The 24,498-nt window shown below is 40.9% G+C and overlaps 1 protein-coding gene across 1 annotated transcript in view; it reads left to right on the plus strand.

Annotated features, from left to right (window-relative positions):
• The window catches only part of APCDD1L (APC down-regulated 1 like), an 85,773-nt gene that overhangs the window by 40,064 nt on the left and 21,211 nt on the right, over positions 1–24,498 (plus strand). Inside the window, exon 2 of the mRNA XM_026664925.2 lies at positions 23,303–23,477. Within this exon, the coding sequence (XP_026520710.1) occupies positions 23,303–23,477 (175 nt within the window). The remainder of the gene's footprint in view (positions 1–23,302; positions 23,478–24,498) is intronic.

Genomic DNA, 24,498 nt, shown 5'->3' on the forward strand with positions numbered 1-24,498 from the left:
CATTTAAGTGTGGGTACTGATTTATAACTAGGGGACGCAGTGGCTAAGACACTGGACTTGTTGATCAGAAAGGTTGGCAGTTTGGCAGTTTGAATCCCTAGCACCGGGTAATGGAGTGAGCTCCCGTTACTTGTCTTAGCTTCTGCCAACCTAGCAGTTCAAAAATATGTAAAAATGCAAGTAGAAAAATAGGGACCACTTTGGTGGGAAGGTAACAGTGTTCTGTGTGCCTTTGGCATTTAGTCATGCCGGTCACATGACTACAGAGATGTCTTCAGATAACGCTGGCTCTTCGGCTTTGTAACAGAGATGAGCACCGCCCGCTAGAACCAGAAACAACTAGCACGTATGTACAAGAGGAACCTTTACCTTTACTGATTTATAAAGCCCTACCTGCTTGCCACCTAGTTATCATATGAATAATGGTTGCAGGAATTGGGTATGTCTACTTTAATTAAAAGAAGGACTAGGGGGTGTCACGGTAGCAGTGTTCCAATATCTCGGGCTGCCACTCCAAAGCACCTAACGGCAGGACAGGAAGTAATGGAGGGAAACTCAGCAAGGAGAGAAGCAAGGAGAAATTTCCTAGCTGTGAAAACAATTAACCAGTGGAATGGAGGTTTTAAAGAAGAGATTGGACAACCATTTGTCTGAAATGATATAAGGTCTCTTGCTCAAGAGAGCAGGTTGGACTAGAAGACCTCTAAGGTCCCTTCCAACTCTGTTATTCTGTTGTCTGAAAGACTATCATCTCACATTGGCCCAGCCAATGTGATCTACCTGGGAGAAACAGTCACCGGTGTCCCACTTTAGGGAGGAGGTGGGCTTCCAGGCTCAGTGGCAATACTTTTCAGTGATACCATTTCTTTGTAACAACATCTCAGTAGATATTTGGTTGGCTCCTTCCCTGCCTGCATTCTGCAAGTGCTCAAAATGAACCAGGCAGGCTCAACAAAAGGTCACTTGTTGAGATGGGCGGCTATAGAACTCAAATAAATGAAATTTAGTCCTTGGTTGTAGATTGTTTCATGTGTATAAGTATCATATCTATAAATTGCTGAGAGTTCTTAAGGATTTGGCAGTCTGTGTTAACAACTTCAACTCCTTTGAATTCTGAGATCCTAAGATATTCTAGATGTTCCATGAATTATTATGAGATCTTATCTTGCTTGGATAGCTTAGGCTTTTTGTCCTTGAGTGTTTTCCCAAAGTTGTTCATAATGTTTAATTATATGATGTCTAGAGATACCATTCCTTTTAGCAGTGGTTCGTAATTTGTCTCGAATAATGTTATTACTCTTACAAAACAAATGAGAGTATTTTGTTTCACATAAGTATCTCAGAAGAGCAATTCTGCCTAAGTTGGCTTACAAACAAGCAATTACACCAATTGCTCCTTACCTCAGGATATGCCCAAGTTAATATCTATTTAAGGCTTGCAAATTAAAAATTTAAAAATTAAAAACTGGCTTGCAAATTAGCATCTTGTATATTCGAAATGGAGGTAGTGACAAATTTTATTTTCCTGGGTTCCAAGATCACCGCAGATGGGGACTGCAGCCAAGAAATTAAAAGATGCTTGCTCATGGGGAGAAAAGCAATGGCAAATCTAGACAGCATACTAAAAAGCAGAGACATCACGCTGGCAACAAAAATGCATATAGTCGAGGGTATGATTTTCCCAGTTGCAAGGTATGGCTGTGAAAGTTGGACCATAAGAAAGGCTGAGCGCCAAAGAATTGAGGCCTTTGAACTATGGTGCTGGAGAAGACTCCTGCGAGTCCCTTGGACTGCAAGGCGATCAAACGAGTCAGTCCTAGAGGAGATCAACCATGATTGCTCTTTGAAAGGCCAGATCCTGAAGATGAAACTCAAATACTTTGGTCACCTAATGAGAAGGAAGGACTCATAGGAGAAGAGCCTAATGCTGGGAACAATTGAGGGCAAAAGAAGAAGGGGAAAACAGAGAATGAGGAGGCTGGATGGAGTTACTGAAGCAGTAGGCATGAGCTTAAATGCACTCCAGAACATGATAGAGGACAGGAAGGCCTGGAGGAACATTGTCCATGGGGTCACGATGGATCAGACACGACTTCGCAACTAACAACAACAAAATATTCTTTGATAGGAAGAAAGTAAGATCAGTAGAGTGAATCACTTGGTGTGCATGCTAAGATCTCAGTTTCAATTTTGGGACTTTTTAAGCAGGGATGAGAAAAACGTTTTGATTAAATTCTGGATAATTTCTTCCAAATAGTAATAGACAATACTAAGGTACCTGGACCAAGATCTGATTTGTTAAACGGTAGGAATCTGTGTGTTCTACATTGAATCTAGAATAGAATAGAGCTGGAAGGGACCTTGGAGGTCTTCTAGTCCAGCCCCCCTGCTTAAGCAGGAGAACCTATACCATTTCAGACAAGTGGCTGCCCAGTCTCTTCTTAAAAACATCCAGCTTCGATTTCTGCAGGCAAAGCAGTTCCACTGGTTAATTGTCCTCACTGTTCGGAAGTTTCTCCTCAATTCCAGGTTGGAATACATAGCCCGGAATATCAAGTAATAGAAAATGATTCATTTATAATTTGTGTAGGGGCAAGTAAACTTGGGGTTAATAAGGCTGCCTGTAGAAAGAACAACCATCCAAATTCCTACAGTTCAAAGGTGGCCCTTGACTTACAACATTTAACAACTGTTCAAAGTTACAACAACACTGCAAAAATATACAGTGTTTTGACTGGTCCTTTTACTTACGGCTGTCATAGCATCTCTGTGGTCACATGATCAACTTTGGGTGCTTTGCAACCAGCATGTATTTAAAGATGGCTGCAGCATGCTGAGATCACGGGATCGCCATTTACAATCTTCCCAGGGGGCTTCCAACAAGGAAAGTCAATGGAGGAAGCTGGATTCACTTAATGACTGCATGATTCACTTAACAAACACAGTGATTCACTTAACAGCTTAAAAGCAACGTGTGGAAACTAATCAAGGGGAGAAGTGACCTAGAATTAAGGAGAAATTTCCTGACAGAACAATTAATCAGTGGAATGGCTTGCCTTCAGAAATTGTGAATGCTGGAAATTTTTGAACACTGGAAATTTTAAAGAACAGATTGGACAACCATTTGTCTCAAATGGTGTCGAGTTTCCTGCTTGAGCCAGGGATTGGACTAGAAGACCTCCAAGGTCCCTTCCAGTTCAGTTCTGTTCTATTCTGGCTGATTTTAGAATTATCTCATAGGCCTGGACAATCACCTGTCTACCTTAGAAGGTAAGAAGGATCAGTGACCTAATGACATACTAAGCAGCTTTCTACATGCTCATGATATGTTGGTGGGGAATGCTGATGTGGTTTTCAGAACATTTTTTCCTTAATATAAACATATTTTTCAATTACTGAATGACATCCTCATTCCATCAAAAACAGGCCACCTGGAAAAATCAATGCAAAATCTAAACGAGAGGCTACATTTGTGATGAGGAAGTCCTAAACTTCGGTATAATTTCAGGGCACACAGCTTCTGTGATTAGATTACGTTCAAGGCAGGTTGAAGTTTAATTGAAATGTCTGTCAGTGACATTTGAGGGAGCTGGAATGCATCAAGAATGGCCACTGCTGGCAGGCAAAACCGTAGGATGAAATTTCAGACTATCTAGAAACCTCACCTTAATAAACAGTTTGTCCCAGATCCTGCCTCTTGAAACAAATTCAGTTCTGTGCCTTGATTGAATAAGTGTTTTTCCTTGTAGCCCGTTGTTGAGTCAAAGTGAAACATGTCCCCTCTCTCATTTATTTTGGTTTATGTCACTGGTGCTGTGGCATGTATCACTTTAATAGCTTTCTAAACCTAACAATTTCCTTGGTCACCTTTAAGGGGCCTTGCGCATAGCGCACTTTCTGAATGGAAAAACTTTTTTGCTGTTCCTTGCTGAGTTAATAGTAAGCATGAGAAAGTCTTAAAAGAGATTTGAAGAAGTCTTTAAAAAGCACGCAAACTCCAAAAGAGGGTCTTTCAGATTGACACTAAACCGGTAGTCTTCACTTACCAACTGCCTCATTTAGTGGCCTTTCAAAATTACAACACTGTAAAAAAAAAAAAAAACCATAGTTTTGTGACCAGCTTTTGCATTTATGGCTGTTCGAACAGAACAGAATAACAGAGTTGGAAGGGATCTTGAAGAGCTTCTAGTCCAGGGGTGTCAAACTCAAGGCCCGCGGGTCAGATCTGGCCCATGGGGTGCTTAAATCCGGCCCGCAGGGCTGGCCTGGAAATATCAAGGGTGGTGCCTCTGGCAGCTAAAACAGGCTGCGTGTGCCTCCCGTGCCTTGTTTTCACCCTCCATGGCCTCTTGCAGCACTCTGCCAGCCGATAACGGCCCAAATAACTTCCCTAAAATGGGCCGAAAATGACTTGAAAACAGGCCCGAAAATGGCTTGAAAACAGGCCTGAAAAGGCCAGACAAATGGCCCTAAAACCACGGGTTGGAAAATGGCTGGCAGAGTGCTGCAGGAGGCCATGGAGGGTGAAAATGAGGCACAGGGGCCCACATGCAGACCCTCATGCCCCATTTTGGCCGGCAGGGTGCTTCAGGAGGCATCCATCCTGCCCCCCTGCCACTGCCCTCGCTGCCTCCCCTCCCACCGGCCCATGAAGAAGTACAATGCTGATCCGGCCCTTGAAGAAATCTAGTTTGACACTCCTGTTCTAGTCCAATCCCCTGCTCAAGCAGTAGTCCCTTTACCATTCCAGACAAGTGGCTGTCCAATTCTTCTTAAAAGCCTTCTTAAAAGGCTCCAATGATGGAGCACCCACAGCTAACCGTTCCATTGGTTAATATCGCCGGGTCCTGTCAATGCCATCCAGGTGCTTCGTAATCAGCACACACCTTCTTAGCATTTGCAACCATCACAGTATCCTGTGATTCATTGAACACTGTTTGTATGCTTCCCAACAAGCTTGTGACGAGCAGATTTAATAGATAACATGGAGACAAAAGTGGTGCAGAGGTGGAGCTCTCGCCTCACATCAGAAGGCTTCGATCCTAGATAGGCAGATATTTCTCTTTCTGGGCACAATCAGAATATATCTACTAAACAAAACTCCGCATTGGTGACAGGAAGGGCATCTGGCCATTAAAACACTCTGCTTGCTCCATCCAGTTGCCCAGACTCCACCCTGCAAGGGATTATGGGGTCGTTAAAAGAGGTTGATGATGGAAATAAAATCATAAATCAAAGTCAGATGATTTTCCCTTTAGTGACCGTTTCAGGTCCCAGTTGCGGTTACTAAGCAAGGACTTTAATTAGGTTCAAGCAATACACAATGCTGAACCACTTTTATGCCGCAGCATGTTATGTGAAATAATCTGAATAAGAATTTCAAATTTAAGAAATGAAAGCTTTCAGATTTTATTAAATGTATGTGTGCATATGGAGATAATCACTTCCATTCTCCTTTAGAACATGGGAGCTAAAACAAGTTAAAACATCCTTAAATTTCAATCTTCTTTATTCAAACTTGTGCTCCTTCGTTTGCTCTCATGATGTAGTGATTAAAGAGACCCAAAATGTACCTCAGTGTGTGAATTGGAATCAATCATTGTTTTTCAACCCAATATGTCTCCCAGGATTGTTATTGCAGGAAGAAAAAGTGAAGGAAGGGATTATGCTTATGTACATGGATTTGAACGCCTGGAAGAAAGGCAGGATAGACAGGAAATCTAACAAGCAGATATGGGCTTCTCATTGTTAAATTAGCTAAGCTTTACTTGATCAAAATCTGGAATAATGAAAAACTGATGTAATCTCCAGTTTGCTTGTTGGTTTTTTTTTTTCTTTTTCATTTTGAACTTGTTGGGAACATAGTTTGCAATTTTACTGAAGCTGGCCTTAAAATGTTTAAGGTAACTGAAGGAGAAATTTCCTGACAGAACAATTAATCAGTGGAATGAATTGCACAGAGGTTGTGGGTGCTCCAACACGGGAGGATTTTCAGATTTTGTCTGAAAAATGGTATCGGGTTTCCTGCCTGAGCAGAAGGTTGGACTACAAGACTTTCAAAGTCCCTTCCAACTCTTTATTTTCTTTATTGAACTCTGTTATCAGTCCCATTTAGCATAGTTTGATCTGTTCAAGCCTATCACAGTCCCAATGTTTTGTGAGATTTGGGTTGTTTTCAGCAAAGGTGGTGAAAAACAGTTCTCTGCCTATACTGTATTATTGCAATGATCTGTGTTATTTATTTATTAGATTTTTTATGCTGCCTTTATAGGTAACTTTATAGGTAACTCAGGCGACAAACATACATAATACATCTTCATCCTCCTATTCTCTCTACAACAACAACTCTGTGGGGTTGGGTGGGCTGAGAGAGAGAGAAACTGGCCCTGTCACCCACCTGGCATTTGTGCCTAAATTGGGTCTAGAACTTCCAGTTTCCTGATGACTGGCTTAAAATAACCTAACCAGTATCAAAGGGAGCAGAGCTAGAGGTGGTATTCAGCAGGTTCTGACCAGTTCTGGAGAACTGATAGTGGAAATTTTGAGTAGTTCAGAGAACTGGAAGATATTACCTCTGTCTATTCTCTGCCTTATAAGTCCCAGCTGATTGGCTGGGTCTTCTTTTGTTGCTCTGCACAGGAGAACAGAGCTGGAAAGCAGGTTCATGGGTGTGGAATGGAAATTTTGCAGTATCCTTCCCCTGGGAGTGGGGTGTTCTGACCAAGGCTTTCTGAGACATTATTAAACACACATTAGTCCCAAAAATTATTTATTTTAGGGGCTATGAAGTATAGTCATTCACAGCCCGTAATGAGTCTCAACAATTTCTAAATAGTCCCACAGAAGTCTGCCAAAGTCCTTCGGGATATGTCTGATAAGCACGCATCTTTATCTTTCTTGAAATGCTGCCAACAACTAAATTGCCAATTAGTTGTACAAGGCCAAATGGAGCACAAATTTAACACGGAGCTTCATGTTTCAAACCGACCAGTACGAACAAAGTTGCTTCCTGCAAAGGTTCATGTCCCTTTGCTCCTCCTTTATGTCTTATGGGAGAGCCAATCACCTCCAAGTCTTACTCCTGAGTTACCCCTATTGTCTTAACTGTTCTTGCCTTCTGGCAGCTCTGCACATGTGCGCACTGGGAACAGGCACCCCCTGTTCCTCTGCCTTTCTGCTGTCAGTTTCTGGAGGCTCCGAAATCAGCACATAACTCTCAGACGGCCCTGGCCCCATCTCTCTATCGGACGCAGAACCCTCGTCCAAGTCCTCCCTAGACTCCTGGACTGGCCCATGTTCCTCTCCACTGTCCGACTCTGCTGCCAGCTCCGCAGACTGCTGGCAGACCACAACATGGGGAGGGAATGGAGATTTTATAGTATCTTATCCCTGCCACGCCAACCAAGCCATGCCCAGAGAACCGGTAATAAAACTTTTTGAATTCCTCTACTAAGCAGAGCAGCCCTCATCAATGATCTCCCACAAACTAAAAACACTTTAAGAGGTTCTTTCTGCCATCCCTTTCATCTAGAGCAGTGTTTCTTAAACATTTTCCTCTTAGGATTCTCTCCCATTTTTAAAAATGATGGGGGATCCTAAAAGAGCTTTAGTTTAAATGGCTTTCATTTATTATATTAAAAATTAAAATGGACACATAATGCTGCTGCTTACTGTATCTCGTGATCATTGGATGAGATTTTAATATTGCATTATTTTTTCACCATAGCTTGGTGTTTGATTTTGATTTTATGGATCTCTGAGAGAGTCTTTGAAAAACCTGAGGGGTCCTAGGAGCCATGGTGGCACAGTAGCTAGAATGCAGTATTGCAGGCTAACTCTGCCCACAGTCTGGAGTTCGATCCTGACTGGCTCAAGGTTGACTCAGCCTTCCATCCTTCCCAGGTCAGTAAAATGAGGGCCCAGATTGTTGGGGGCAATATGCTGACTCTGTAAACTTCTTAGAGAGGGCCGTAAAGCACTATGAAGCGCTATGTAAGTCTAAGTGCTACTGCTGTTGCTAAACACTGCTCTAATATAGCCCAACAAAAATGCTTGCAAACCTTTAGAGGCCCAATCAGGATCAATTCCCCTACTAGCAGAATTGGGACAGCCTTCCCTGCATCCACCCTTTTCTAACATGCTTAGCCTCTCCCTAGGACTGTGTTGGGAGTAGCTTAAAACAAAGTAGAAAGAAAAACTAGAGTTCTTAGAATGACCTAGTTTTTGTGAGGTTCCTCTAGAGTCATGTTTTTCAATTTAGTAAATTTAAGATGAATGTACCTCAACTCCCAGAATACCTCAGAATTCTGGGAGTTGAAGTCCACATAGCTTAAAGTTGTCAAAGTTAAGAAACACTGTTCTAGGGTTTCATCTATACGCTGATAGTGGGAAGATAAGCTTAACCTTTGGTGCTAACTCACCATGGAAATTAGCTTAATCGAAACAATCCTGGGGCTATTTGGGGCTAAAACAAATTTGCTCTAATCCCACAATGAGTGGATTTAGCAGTTTGCATGACAAGCTCCTTTCCTGACCCAGCTAAGGATCTCCCATGCACAGCCTTATTCCCAATGAACTGTTTTAAACCGGGGTTCTTTTTCTGACTCATACTCCCAAGTCAGATTCTCTTGCAATTTTTCTCTGAGATTTGGCAGAGGGAATGTGTATGATATTCCTTTTCTTATTCAGAGAGCATCTTGCCTTTTGTAATTCTATCCTTCTGGAACAGTTTCTTTCTGCCCTATTTTTTTTAAAAAAACCATCATTATTTCAGGATTGTAGCCCTTGAATATTTATCAGTTTCCATCTCATGTGCTAGTCAGACAGTTCATATCGAGTTGTTTTTGGTTTAGCTAATACGAGGAACATTGTCTGCCATCCAAAGAATCTTTTTCCAATCTGCCTTACTTTTTGCTGTTAGTTTTCTGTCAGTCTGATGAAACTTCTCATTTACACTTATTATTCTGTGGTAGCTGCTCTTTTTACTTTAATTATTTACACACAGAGAACATTTTTTTGGAAATCTGATTAATACTTGCACTCTTCAAAATGCTGCAGAGAAAGAAGGGAAAAAGTGTGTATACATCCTTATAATCGAAAGACCACAACCATCACTAATATAGACTTCTATCCCTGCATATGCCAGGATGACATATTTAATTCCAGAATAAGCAGCGTAGTCTCCCTTTGATGCTATCTTTTCTGCAAGGGAAGGGAAGTCTGGGAACATCATTTAGTGGAAAGGTTAGTTAACCGCTTTGGTTTCAGCTGCCACATTGGAAATCATGTCTGGTAACTTGGCCTCCCTTCAGTTGGCAAGGCCGAGGTATGTTTGAGTTCTTGCTTCCTATTGGCGATTTCCCAGGCCAGCGGATTCAAAAGGCATCATGGTCTGATTTCACCAGGCTCCATGAGACTTGAGGGGCAATAGATGCTACTACTCTGTGCTTTCCAGCAAGACCAGCATGCCAAGCGGAGCCCAGCTGCATTGGCCCCAATTGCAGCAATTAGGTAACCTTATCAGTTCTAGAAGAGAGTGGGGTTTGCTTTCTATTTATGTAAAGCGGCTTACCCTGTGAATGTTGTGACAGTGTACTTGATGGTCCCTTAATTAGACTGTTTACTGTTTGATGGTTCGCCTGAGTTGGTAGCTCCTTGATGGGGTATCGTTTAATGCCTGATCATTGATCTAATAAATCTTAGAGTTAATCTCTGAGTAATTATTGCTGTCCAGGAAATGTTGCGGTCTTTTAGCTTTTTGATGGTCTCTTTTGAATAGTATGTAGATGTGCTTGTTGGTGGCTAATCTGTCTGAGTGCCAGGCTTCTCAGAATGTAGCATTTCTGGACTTCATCTAAGATGCTCACAACTTTTCAGCTGAAGCTATGTAAAGTCTGTCCATGTGTTGTGCAAGTAAGGAGTTTTCATCATTTCTTGTGACTGCTAGTTGGTGTACATGAAGGCATTTTACTAGCCTTCTGCCTGTTTGTTCTAAATAATGGCTATTGCAGTCTTTATTTCCCTCTCGGTGTAGATGAAACCCATAATTGTTATGGACAGGTTTGTTTTCATCTGTGTGTCAGAGATGTAGAACCATCAGTTGCTGGTGAAGGAACAAGGCAAGCGGGAGAAGAACATCCTAGAGTGGTATAGAAATAGTGATATTTTGCTCTATTTCTCCCCGCTGGCCTTGGAGAACATCTCCCCATTCATTATTCATTCATTGTGAGTTTTGCATTTAGATGGTAAACCTAAGAGTTTGATCTGTCTGTCTATCTCTTAGTTTTGGGAAACAGCTATTTGGAAAAAAAAGGGGGGGATTAAAATGCAGGAAGTAAATAAATGATCTGAACTTCTACCTGGCCTTTGGTCTGCAGACTATCAATATCTCTGATCGGAGAGCTATTTTTACACAACATAGGATTGCAATGGTATGTGGGATTGATCTTGGGAAATAGGAGGAAATGCTACGGATCAGACATCTGTCATGCAAAAGACTTGCAAGGTTCTGTTAATGTTTCTTAAAATAAAGATACAGCTACTATTCTTTGTTTCATTCCTTTCAAGACTTCAAAGGGTTAGTAGTAAAATTCCTTTGCTTTTAGTGCATACCAAAGTTCATGTCTCTTTGCAGCAACATGATTACTCTTCAGTTAATGTTGTAATATATAAGAAAAGAACAGTCACCCAACATGTTCATATATACTTATGAGAAGGACATAGAATTCCATGAACTGCTTCCTTCAACCCTTGGGCTGCTGGTGTGGCATGAGAATACACTTCACATGTTTGGTTAAATGCAGGTGCAATCTTCTCTAATCTTGTCATTTTTATCTCGTTAGAAGACATTTATTGTCTCTTGATAGTGAGATGGATGTTGTAGAAATTTAATAAATCTATATATATATCAAAGCAAGAAGCCTCCCCCAACCAGCCGGTTGCTCTCTTCTTCCTCAGCCATACAGAACAAACAGGCAGAGAAGGAGGAGAGCAGCTGGCCGGTTGGGGGAGGCTTCTTGTGCTGTGAAAGAGGCGGCTGGAGACCGAAAAAGAGTCAGCTCCAGCCACCCCTTTTTTCAGTGCAAGAAGCCTGTAGTTGCCACTCTACTTCTCCAATGAGCCGGCGCATGTTGTGCATTTTTCGGTGGGGCTGGAGAACATGCGGCAGTCGCAGGCTTCTTGCAGCAAAATTATTGATCTCCAGCTCCGCTCCACTTCTCCAACGTTCCGGCGCCGCACTGTTCTATGCGCCGGCTGCTCGGACTTGCCGGGCCCGGCACATAGAACACAGTGTGCTTTTTTTGGTGCAGCTGCTGGACTCCAGCTGCACCGAAAAAAGCACACAGGAGCTGCAGGCCTCTCGCAACAAGGGGGGGAGGCGAGAAGCCCCGGGACATCCATCCACCCACCTGCTGGCTGGCCGGGCCAGGCTGGAAGAGGTGTGTCCACTGGGAGAAGGAAGAAAGCATGCTCCTGGAGGGTGGGCAGGTGGGCGGGTGTCCTGGGGCTGCTGCACATGCACACTGCATGTGTCGCAGCTGCAAAACGCAGTACGCATGTTCAGCAGCCGTGGGACATCTGCCCGAACTGCACCGCAGCCGCCACATGGTAGGGAAAGCTAGGAGAGCGACCAGGGCAAGTGAGCAACTGGGTGACTGGGCGACCAGGTCGGGGGCGTGGCCAGCCATGGGTCGCCACCGGTTCGGTGACCCAAACCAAATCACTGCTACCGGTTCACTTGAACCGGTGTGAACCGGTTGAATACCACCTCTGTAAAGCACCAATTTTCCTTGAACTTCAGTAGATCAGGCTTTTGTATATAGGTAGCATGTAAGAAACTTGAAGTGCTTTGAACTAAACTCCTGTTCCTGGTTACTTGCACCTGACAAGTAGATCCAACACATAAACGCAGTGGGCTTTCTCTTTTCATCCAGAGGTCCGGCTTTCACCACATTTTCCCACTGAGGGACAATTATCCCAGGCATTCTGTGGTATGGGAACAGGGAAAAGCACGAAATCTTTAGCCAAATAAATAAATCTAGTCAGAGTCCTTGCACATGACTACTTTTCATATATCGCAGTGGTACTCCAGTTGGTACAGTGGATGAGTTGTGGGTCAGTAATTTGTTGCGCATAAATGTACACAAAAACCCCTGATTGCTGATGGCTATTTTTATACTTCTGGAGAAGCAATTTAGGGATAGAGAAGTTAGAGTGAAGAGCGTATAGTCTAATCTCTTTGCCTGCCTGAGGCTTCTCCATTTCAAAATCAGTCTCTCCAAGGAGCCCAAATTGTTTTAGTGTTAAAGAGTATTTCTTAGTAGAATTATGTGTGCAATATTTTCCAGTCACAACACTATAAAGCCCCACCGTGGTATGTATAATTGATTTTTTTTTAACCCTTTGTAAACACAGGCACAAAAAAAGACATCAAAAGCTAGCATAATTCACACATGATTGAAATCTATTAAACATTTGATGAAACATAGATTTCTTAATGACCTGCTTTAAGAAATTACCATGTCACTATTGGGTGAAAGCTTGATAGTTAGGTTGCAGCTACCAAATAGGCCCAGATCAGTGGTGGGATTCAATTTTTTTTACTACCGGTTCCGTGGGCGTGGCTTGGTGGGCGTGGCAGGGGAAGGATACTGTAAAATCTCCAGTCAGAGGTGGTATTTGCTGGTTCTCTGAACTACTCAAAATTTCTGCTACCGGTTCTCCAGAACTGGTCAGAACCTGCTGAATACCACCTCTTGCCCAGATGTTATAAAATCTTATATTGTCAGGCCCGGGCCAAAAACAACATAGAACAGGGGTGTCAAACTGGATTTCTTTGAGGGCTGGATCAGCATTGTAGTTCTCCTCTACAGGCCGCCTGGGGGAGGGGGGGGAGATGCGACAGACCCCTCCTGCAGCATCCTGGTGGCCAGGCTGAAAACGGGGCACCTCAGACCAGTCCCTTGCTATTTCCAGGCTGGCCACATGGGCCAGTGTTAAGCACCCCGACATAGAACCTTGAGTTTGACACCCCTGATCATTTCAGCCAAAGTTCAGTTGTTAAATCTATGCTACTCTAATGGATATACACCGGAGAATCCAGAGAATGGCTATCCTAATTTTTTTCCTCTTTCTCAGATCCATTTCTGGGCTGGATTGTCTATTGTTTCACCCTCCGCCTTAGAATGCGCTTCCTCCTTTTTGGAAAACTGGCTCTTCATTGTAATCCATCATACCACCACCGTCTCAATAGATACAATCCATCAAATTGATGGGAAACAAATTGATGGGAGAAAGTGATTCTTGATATAGCACACTCTCAAATTATTTATAAATAATGATCTGATGTTTTAATGGGCAGCATATATTAAGAGTAAACCCTTAGAGATTGACCAGGATCAATATAATAAGATTTAAAAAGCAAGCAACTCAAAAGTATTCTGATCTCCAGCTGTGCCAGCTGTTGTTTCCAAATATTATTTAAAAGAAGCTCTCAGAGAAAGAATTGCATTATGTCAGTTAGGCATATATAATATTGAATTATTTCCAGGATGTTGTGCTAATGGCCTGATTTGTAGTTTTCGCTTATATACTTTTAACAATAATTGATAGTAGATAGATGATATTCATGATATGTATTTTCTTTTTTCACTATTCCTCCTAATTCTTTTTTTTCCATTTTCTTTTTATCCTCCTGTACTCCAGAGTGAAGCCCATTTATAATGTCTCCCAATTCTGAATTTTTTATATTAGTGTCAAAGTGTTTTTAAATAGCTTAATTCTTCATTTCAAATCCAATTTCATAAACTGAAGTTTTGCTCCATGGCTTTTCTAAAGCAACACGTTTTATTGAAATCTTATGGACTACACTCCTGATTTCCCCATGTTCTATTTGTTTCTCTTCTGAGCACTTAGAAATGTTACAGTTAGAGGTAGAACTGAATGTTGTTTCCGACAAAGGGAGCAAGTAAGAGTTGAGGTTGAGTCTTATCACTCAAAGAACTATAAATTTTGGAGGCATTGTTAGGAAGCGGTCTTATTACAGCTGTTTTTATTTCTCACTATTCTCCAATTTAAGGTTCAGGTTAATTTTTATCCTGATAAAAGTTCTGTGTCACTCATTTTCAATGTTATTTTGGAGGTGCCCTCATGTGGTGGAAAAAGGAAGTCTGTGTAAGTTTCTAGCCATAATTTCAATAGAAGAGTGATTCTTGTTTTCTCTCTTAGAACCCCTTCCTGCTTTTAAAAATTATGGCAGATCTCAAAGGAACTCTTGTTTGTATGGTTTAAATTGATCAATATTTACTGTATTGAAAATGTTTGATGGGATTTTATTATTGCATTATTTTTCATCACAGGTTGGCAAATAATTTGATTTTACGGATCCCTGAAAGGGTCTTGGGGCAGCCCTAAGGTTCCTAGGATGTAATGGGCCAACTCACCATAGGCCAACTTACTGTGGGACAATTCAACAATTCAATTTAATTATTTAAAATAATTTAAAAATTATTTTAATTTTTGTCATTCACATTTCATTTTGCTTCTCCTTTTGCATCCTTTTTAAAAATGATTCTATTCCACCATTTCTGTGATATTAATGTAAATCTTGTCCTGAGTTGTCAACTTGACCATGGCTGTGGTAAATTGGCTGTGGCAAGTTATCCTAGACCAGAGATGTCAAACTCGATTTCATTGAGGGTTGTGTTTGATCTGGGGGGGTGGGTGGGCGTGGCCAGGGTAGGCATGGCCAGCTTGATGTCACTCATGTTGGTGGCGACTTTGAAGGCCTGAGTGCTCTGCCAGCGAAAATGGAGATTGGGAGGGCTGTGCACAGCCCTCCCGAGCTCAGCTTTTCTGGCAGAGGCATGGTGGGCCGCTCCTTCACTGTTTCCAGGGTGGCCCCATGGGCCAGAGATCTAAGCACCTTGCGGGTCGGATCCAGCCTACGGATCTTGAGTTTGACACCCCTGTCCTAGAGATCCTAGGACCCCACTTTAAGAAACACTGCAATGGAGTATTTGGAAGGGCTACACGTCAAACTATATTCTTTTCCCAGTGCAAATCTTTGAACAAAGGTTTGTGCAGAATATTTGACTTTTTCTATATATTCAATAAAGGCAGGATTTCTTCAACTGTCATTTTCTCAAGTTCTCGCAAAATGAAAGTAGCTAGGGAACCTCAGCCTACCCCGGTGTGAAATCTAGTTCAAAAAATGAAGTTAGAGAGAAAACCATGATAAACATCATCTTTCTCATATGAGGAGCCAGGCAGCCAGTCTGCAAGAGTCAATATTTAATCTAGCTCAGTGACTTTAAACTGTTGTCAGAGCTCAACCTATTCTAAACCGAAGCCCTCCAGATATGTCAGGAACATGTTTTCCAGAATTCCTAGGCAACGGAAAACGGGCTGGGAATCACATTAGAAAAGCTTTCCACATCTTAGATTGTTTCCTCCTGTATTTGTTAACTCCTCTTTTTTTTCAATTACAATCCCTTATTTTTTTTAATCTCTTCCTTGCTCCTCTTAGCATCTTTTGTGAAGTTACTTTGGCTTTAAACTCTCCCCTTTTTAACTTCCCCTGTCTTCTTTGTAGTCCCTCAAGACTAGTCCTACCACTCAAGGCCATCTGAAGTTTTAGTCCCTGATGTTTTAGACATTGCCTTTTTTCCAGGGGTGGGATTGTACCAATTTGCACCTATTCATTCGCTAGAACCGGTTGTTAACATTCTAAGCAGTTTGGAGAACTGGTTGTTAGAAGAAATTATTGGCCTAATCCTGTGAGGAAGGCAGGAAGGAAACATTCTGGTGTTGCTTACAGAAACTGCCTCTCCGTTAACCCTTATTACATTTCTTGGCAGGACTAGACTTCCTGTCTCAGGAACATCTCTGGAGTTTTTCTCCCCTCCTTTGCTGGTACTTTGCTTGTGTGGAGTGACCATTCAAAGTTACAATGGCATTGATAAAGGTGACTTATGACTATTTTTCACACTTACGACTGTTGCAGCATCCCCACAGTCATGAGAGGCCAGGCGAGGAGATGCATGCCTCGATGTGAGTGATATTGAGTTGGCCACACCCAGCCAATAACATAACCACCAAGCAATGGCCACCCAGTCACATGACCACCAAGCCACGCCCACCACCTAAGCCACACCCACAGAACCGGTTGTTAAAAAAATTGAATCCCACCCCTGCTTTTTTCCTTTCCTAAAGAAATTGGACTGCATATATTTTCAGAGCTTTGTTCTAATAATTGAGATGTTTATGAACACCAAGTGGTTTGTTGTTATAGAGATGACTAGTACATATTACTATATAAAAATAAAAAGTTGAGACTGTATGTTATTGTCTAATTCTACTGAGTTATAAAGAGTTGGAAGTCAGTGCTTTTCTTTCATTTTCTCCTTTTACCCTATCCTACCCTTTCATTTTTCCTCTTCCCTTTTTTCTTCCCTACTTTCCCATTATTTTAGTTTTTCTTTATGTTTCATATTTTGATAAATTAATTTAAAAAGTGGAACTGGGAATGTTCATGAACATCCTTTCCTACCTCGTCCCATCAATGCTGTTTATTTCACTCTCAAAGCCCATTCCACAGACATTAAAGCATCTTAATGGCAATGCTTTTCTCTTTTCTCTTTCTCCTTCTCTCTAAATTCAGAAAAAAAGGCTTAAAAAAAGAATGTGTTAAGACTCCCTGATGGTCTTTTCAAAGCATCTGGGATATAAAACAATGTTGGCTGGATGCATTTGCCAAGGAATCATAACAAGGATTCAATCGAAGTGCAATAGCACATTTCAGTTGAAATTTGTCATTGTGCGTATAGTTGGGTCATAAACCATCAATAGACAGCTAAAATATCCACATTGATTTTGATCAGCATTTACTGATGTAAATAGTGGTTCATCAATGATTTCATCAATACATCAATGTATTATAGTTCATTTCATTAATACTTCATTTTCAGATGTTATACTAAGATGATGTGGCTTTCCTCTACAATTCTTAAGAATTTGTGATTACATCGATGGCTATTCTGAACAGGATTTTTCTGGGAGTTGTTATCCCGAAATATCTGCAGAGAACTCGGTTGTAGAATCCTGTCTTAGATCTATAGCAGAGGTCCCCAAACTTGGCAACTTTTAAGACTTGTGGACTTCAACTCCCAGAATTCTCCAGCCAGCTATGGGAGTTGAAGTCCACAAGTCTTAAAGTTGCCAAGTTTGGGGACCCCTGATCTATAGGGTCTTCAGGAATGGGATCACACCCAGCAACTTTGAACAGCTGCTGGACAACTCGCCTCTAGAAGGGCCCTGAAGCTCTTGGGCCATGCAATGGAAGAATGAAGGTTGGCTGACTCTCTGTTTTGTGTAATTGTGCTTTGTTTTTGTTTTTTTCCTACTATCACCTGCTGCCTGACTCAAGAATGCATTTTGTCTTGGAACAAATAGCCAGAGAATTGAGAGGAGACAAAGATGAACTAGTTGTTCTTAGTTATTCTTAGTTGTTGCTTCATTTCACTTCATTTGTTGATCAGTTCTCAAAAGATGTAGACTTCCTATTCTGATTTGCTTAAAGGGAGTTATTCTTACTAAAGTGCTGAAACAGGTAAAATCAAATTGCCAGTCCATTGATCAGTTGATTTGATTGGTCAGTCAGTAGCTTGGAGAAAGGAAATAATAAAATGGTAAAGCCTGTCCATCTGCAGCTTGTAACGGCACTATTTTGTTAAGACCCATAATACTTATTTGGCATTTGTAGCATGGCTTTTTGTGAAGCAGACAAGAAGCCAAGATTCTCTCTGCAATTTCCTTTCAACTCTCCAGATGAAATTATTGATTCCATCATTTCAGCCAATTTGAGACCAGACATAAAAGCATGAAATCTCACTTGATTTACTTTCATTTCAGCTGCATTGCAGTCGAAACTGCTCTAAAACTAAGGTGGTTTTTCCTTGAGATGCTATGGCAACTTTCCTGAGGGAATTCTTGCTTCACCTCATCCTTTTGACTCCTGAAATTCAAGCCTTTGAAAGGAAATGCTAATTTGAAGGCTTTGCAGCTCCCCTCAGTAGCGCACGATCTTCCTTTCTATTCGTATCCATTTTATGTATTAATAATCATGTTTATACTTATACCTGTAGTCTAATATATGCTCAACAAAACAAACAAACAAACAAGAATTTTGCCAATTTCCTTCAGCACTTCATGAACATGGAATGCTGAAAGTCCAACGCTATTTGCTTTCCTTGTTTTCATTTTGTGTAGGGTGAAAGTGAAAGACTTTTTAGTTTGTTGACCTGCAGGAACTTATTACCAGACAATGATTTCCATTCTTTGTCCATGGCATTTCACATCAGTAAGATAGGAAGACGGTCACAGATGACCTTCCAGCTACAGGTGGTCCTTGATTTATGACCATTTGTTTAGTGTCCATTTGAAATTACAGTGGCACTGGAAAAAGTGACTTATGAGGTGTCCTCGCACTTATGACTGTTGCAGCATCCCTATGGTAAGGTGATTAAAATTTGGCCATTTGGCAATAGGCATGTATGTATGACAGTTGCGGCATCCCAGGTTCATGGGATCGCCATTTGTGACTTCCCTAGCAAAGTCCAACATGCAAACTTAGTGAGAAAAGCTGGATTCACTTAGCAATCAAGTAATTCACTTAATAACTGCCATTAATAACTGGCAGAAAAAGGCCTGTGAATCAATCCAACAACCATCTTGCTCAGCCATAGAAATTCTAGTCCCAATTGTGGTTATAACTCAAAGACTATCTATACTTTTGAAAGTTATGGGGATTGAAAGTGGCGGCAGGGTAAATCGCCCATATGCACTTCTACGCTTTCTAGTATTTCTCCTCTAGTTTTGCAATTGAATCTGGACATCCTTTTTGCTCTTAGATAAATCAGGGGTTAAATTTATCTCCTAGACCAGGGGTGTCCAGCCTGTGGACTTCAACTCCACAATATGCATGCTGGGGAATTCTGGGAGTTGAAGTCAACACGTCTTAAACTTGCCAAGATTGGACACCGCTGTCCTAGACGTTCTTTCTCATTCTTTCCTAGCATTATTGAGGAGGAAATGGTTAACCCCATTTTCAGTTTCAGAGTTCCTTGGGTTTTTCTTTCTTTTCTTTGAACCATTTTGTCACTTGCTGGTGGAGAGTAGTCTATTTACCTCAGATGTTCAGAAAACAATTCTTACTCTCCAGAAAGGACCCTATTAATTCCAAATCTTGATTCCATATGTGCTGTGGTTTGTGTTGCCAGCATTTTTAGAAACGTCGTAGGAGCCATGTATAAATTACCAGAATTGACAACAATTGCAGATGATCAAATAAGGATTACAGAGTATTTGGGAGCTATTACACAAACTATCGAGCAGAACACAATACCGTAGCCTCTTTTGAACTTATTTTAGCTTCTTTTAGCTCTATTTTTATTTGAGAAGTGCATTTGTCCTGCTTAAATTTCCAGCTAAAAGCTGGGGGATTAAAGGATAGATTGTGCCTAAACACTATTCCCATAATTATCCATAACTATTCTGGAATTTGAACTACTTTATGTTTGCTTTTTTCGGGAACTTCTAATTATAATCAGTGATGCTCTTTTCCTTTCATCTCTAACTCTTAATTCCTTTTTGGAAAATGCGTCCAAGTTTTCGTGGACTTCCGTGGAAATCTATGCACTGCCTTTTATCAGAGATGTAAAAGAGAATCTATAGAGCAAGATATCTACTAAGATGAATTCTATGATCCTTAGTAGCAAGTATTGTGTTATCTTCCCTGCTGAAAGATCAGTTGTACAACTTGGGCGGGGCAGGGGAGGGGCTGTCTTAGATTTCATAGACCTCCTAGAAGGCCAAGAGATGCTATTGTCCAGACGTGCCGTTATTCAGCTACACCTGGTGTATTGGATACTATTAACGTTCGAGAAAAAGAAAACATCTAGCTACGTTGATTTGTCCTTAATCATTTTTTCATCCTAATAACAGGAACACGCACAACTCTGTACAGAGCATTTTGATAAATGTACTGAAACTCCAGTTCCAGTCAAATGTGGCAGCTGTATTTCATCATTGACACGTTCTCCTGATTATGTTATTATTTCTCAGTTGTTTCTGGACTTATCTCAAGTTACTGGCTTTGTTAACCAAAGTCCTAAAAGATATCAGAATCACAGAGTTGGAAGGAACCTTGGAGGTCTTCTAGTCCAGGGGATCGCCAACCTTTTGGACCTCAGGGACCACCAAACTCATAATTTTAAATCCCAGGGATCACTAACCGGTTCTGTGGGCATGGCCCAATTTGTGGGTGTGGCTTGGTGGTCATGTGACTGGCTGGGCATGGCTTCTATGTAAATATTATAAATATTTGTATAAATATTGGTTATTATTTTTTTATAAAAAGGAGAAACTTTTACCCAAAATCAGGCAAAGCACGCAGGCAGATTGAGTTGCTCACAGAATCACAGTGTCAGCTTTAAAATTCAGCTGCCACATTTCATGGAAGCGGGGTGGAGGAGTTGAAAAGTTCAAGGTTATTCTGAATGTTGTATTCAGAAATTCCAGTTGCAATTAATTGGTTCTCGTGATTTATGAAGTGTAGAATTGAGAGGAGAGAAGGGAGGAGAGAAGGTGGATTCTGTGTAACGCGCGAAAATATTTCACTTTGGGAAATTGCCTTAGACATACCAGACCTGTTTTTAAATATATCAATAGGAGAGAAAATGTTTGATATCATGGATACTTTCTGGATGCCTTACACACAGATATCATTCAGATATCTATCTATCTGCCATTGGCTAGCTTAGTCTGTCACATAAAATTTGCTTGAAAGCAAACTCATAAAATTTGCTAGCAAGCAAACTCACAAAATTAACTCATAACACACCAAGTATGTAAATATTGATTTTTTTACATAAAAAGAGCAACTTTTACCCAAAAGCAGGCAAAGCAGGCAGACAGACTGAGTTGCTCACAGAATCAGTCAGTGATCTATCTATCTGCCATCGGCTAGCTCAGTCTGTCACATAAAATTTGCTTGCCGTGAGCCTGCATTGAATAATAGAAGCTTCAGTCCTAAGGGAGGTTCGGCTGTGCTTAAAAGCAGAGCCGAAGATCTAAAGACTAGCTAGAAAGCAAGAAATCCATCAATTTCCTGCTTCCTAGCTAATCTAAATCTCTCACAGCAGAACAGCTGATGGTCGGAAAAATAGCAAATTAGCAGGCAAGTTTGCCGGGTAAGGAGTGAGTGGGTGGGGAGAGTTCCTGCGGGCCATGTGAGTGGTGCAGACTTGTGTTTCTGCGCAGCCTGGATTAATTGCTTTGGGGGTGTGTGTGCTCTGGGGGTGAGATTTCTCTGCGGCCCACCAAAATTTTCTCATGGCCCACCAATGGGTCGTGGCCCATCAGTTGGCAAACGTGTTCTAGTCCAATCCCATGCTCAAATAGGAGACCCTATATCATTTCAGACATTATCAAATTTATTTGCTACCCATCTTGGGGTTTAAGGTGACTCATAATCACTCCTTCCCTATGAGACTTCCCACAAGTTACCATATTCACTTGGATTTTTTTAATTTCTCACTCTCTGGATAAGCCAATTTGGTAAAGGTTATAGACAGGGCCTTTTCAGGGGCAGCTCCTCCCTTATGAAAATTGCTCCTAAGGCTGATGGTGGTGTCATTCATTCTGCCAACTGTTCAGCAGAAACATGTATCTCCTAAATTTCCCAAGTAGTGAAACTAATGTTTGAAGTGAAAGTGGTGCAGTGGGCCTAAGCTATGGATATTCTTTTTCTAATCCTTAATTCTTTATTTTTCTTTGAACTGTGGCATAGTTCTGATAATTTCACTTGCCCCTTCCATTGCTTTTTCCTTACTCTGTGACATCCTTGGAACTTCAAAAGAAAAGAGGAAGGTTTTTCTGGGGTGAGTCAAGTCAATCAGTCCTTCCCACTCACCCCACAACTTTTATTTGGCATTGGGATCAACACTGCAGTCCTTTGGGTCAAGTCTCTAGTGATAATATAGGGTGGAGACATATACAATATAAGGTGATTTCCATAATTCACTCATTAATATTTGCTGTGATGTATGGGAATAACAAATTAACAAAGTTGGTAGGGACATTGAAGGTTTTCCAGTCCAACTCCAGCTCAAGTGGGAGACCTTATACCACTCTGGACAAATGGCTGCCAACTGCCAACAGTTCGATTCTGACCAGCTCAAGGTTGACTCAGCCTTCCATCCTTCCGATCCAGATTGTTGGGGGGCAATACACTGACGCTTAGAGAGGGCTGTAAAGCACTGCAAAGTGGTATATAAATCTAAGTGCTATTGCGATTTCTATGTTCCTCACTGTAAATAGAACACGGTAGTTGGAAATGGATGTCAGCAGACTTAATTTTGGGCCTCTCGGCTAGACCCCCAGAGATAAAATAACTATTAAAAAATGAGAGATTGATTGCAGCTTTGCAGACGGTAATTGGTTTGTTTGTGTCATTTTTTTCACTTTCCACTTGATAGTCCTTCAGCAAGAGTTGGTTTACATATGAGGCTTACTAAAAATACAGATCAAACATAACGCTCAAGATCTCGTTATTATTCAATTTCATTTTGTTTCATTTCATTTCACTTACCACTTCCATCCAAATAGATGTTGGAGTGTTCACAGATAATTAGCATTGCAAAACCATGATAACAAATGATGCAGCATTTTATTTTTTTTAAAAAAATCCTTCCTTTATTATTTTTATAAATAACTCAAAGCGGTGAGCATACCTAACACTTCTTCTTCCTCCTATCTTTCCCACAACAACAACCCTGTGAGGTCAATTGGGCTGAGGCTGCTAAACAATTAAATCTTCACCAAGTAATACAGTCACATTACTTATAACTAATACTGGTAGCATTAGCTTAAAAGCAAAAATAAAACAATGAAAGATAATAAAAGTTTGCTTTGTTTTTTCATGATGCATGCTTATATATGTATGTCAGAAGAGACTGAATCCTGTTGGCACGCTGGAACTATTATTATTAAATTGTGGTATTTTAAAAGTTATTCCTATTGCTATTTCAGTTCTCTAACAGACAAGCCTTAATTTTACTTTCTCTTCATAATAATAAAATGGACATCACAGTGATCTTCTATGTAATTGCAGAGGAAAAGTGATACCTTGGAAACCTCCTTCGTGTTAACAAATGCTGTCACTTCTTTTTATGAACTGAAACATTGTTTCCTGAGAGTTCTCTGTCTCTGTATCCTAAAAAAAAAATCTAATTTTTCTTTCAAGCCCTTGCAACTGGAAAGAAAATATGGGATGCCCCCAGAGCACACATCAGCCAGCTAGGCTCAGAAAAAGTATGGTGGGAGCTTCAGTGCCAGTTCCAATTGCGCCACCTTCAGGACGGTGCGAGAATTTCAGCTGTTCTACGGCCACAATTAGAAGGTCATTGGATCTCAACAGGGTATGTATGAACATTGTCTCAAAATGCAGAGGAGCAGGATAACGTGTTACGTCTGTGTAACACATTCAGTGCATTTGATTGTCAAGGTGGGCTTTTGTTAAAATGTGGAAAGTATTTCTTATTCTCTCTCTCTCTCTCTCTCTCTCTCTCTCTCTCTCTGTGTGTGTGTGTGTGTGTGTGTGAACATGTTCCTCTCTTGCAGCAGCATCTTTTATGGCATTTTAAAGACCAATATATAGTTGTAGTAATCAGACACTGTAGTAATCAGTGTGTCTAAAGTCCTCCAGTTGGGTAGGTAAGAAAAAAAATATAAAACTGCAAATTGCTTTTTTGACATTACCCAAGTTTTAAAAAGTATCAGCTCAAGATATATGGTATCTGCAGATTGTTGAATTACAAAAAAGTTCTAAAGTTCTAAAAGTTTCTTGGACACCTCTTGGATTCATTTACAGATACCTTTGTGTGGACCTTCTTGTCTTAGTACAGAATTGTTAATGCTTCTCATGAAAAATAAGACAGAGAATAATTTTCCTAAGTGCACAGCCCCAACTTGTAGTATTTCAGTGCTATTGATAATGTAGGGTTCTTCAGATTTGAGCTCTCAAATTGCAATAGCTTGCGACTCTCAGAATGTCCAGTCTGGTCTGACATCATCATCTTTATAAAATAGGAAATCAGAACTCACAGATCCATTTTTAAAACATCTTTGGTAAAATGGAATATGTTTATCTCATCTTCCAATCCAGAAGGCCATCTATATTTTCCTTAAGCCAACCCTGCAGACTTGGCAGATCAGACTTTTTATAAGAAAAATGGGACAGTGCCAGACTTTTGATAGCTCTGGAATTTCCCCAGTGATGAATTTCTTGTTCCAAATAGTGACTTGAGTTCGTTCTATAAATTATTCCTCTGTTTTGTTTCTGTCAGGACAGGAGATTTGGAGACGATTGGGTGCATGTCCTCGCTAAACAGTACCACAGAGTTGAATAATTCACAAAATGGCTGCCTTGGTAACCGTGGC

The sequence above is a fragment of the Notechis scutatus genome, chromosome 3, assembly GCF_049901735.1.
Source record: "Notechis scutatus isolate UNSWTSFEM ecotype Mainland chromosome 3, rNotScu1.2, whole genome shotgun sequence".
NCBI lineage: Eukaryota > Metazoa > Chordata > Lepidosauria > Squamata > Elapidae > Notechis > Notechis scutatus.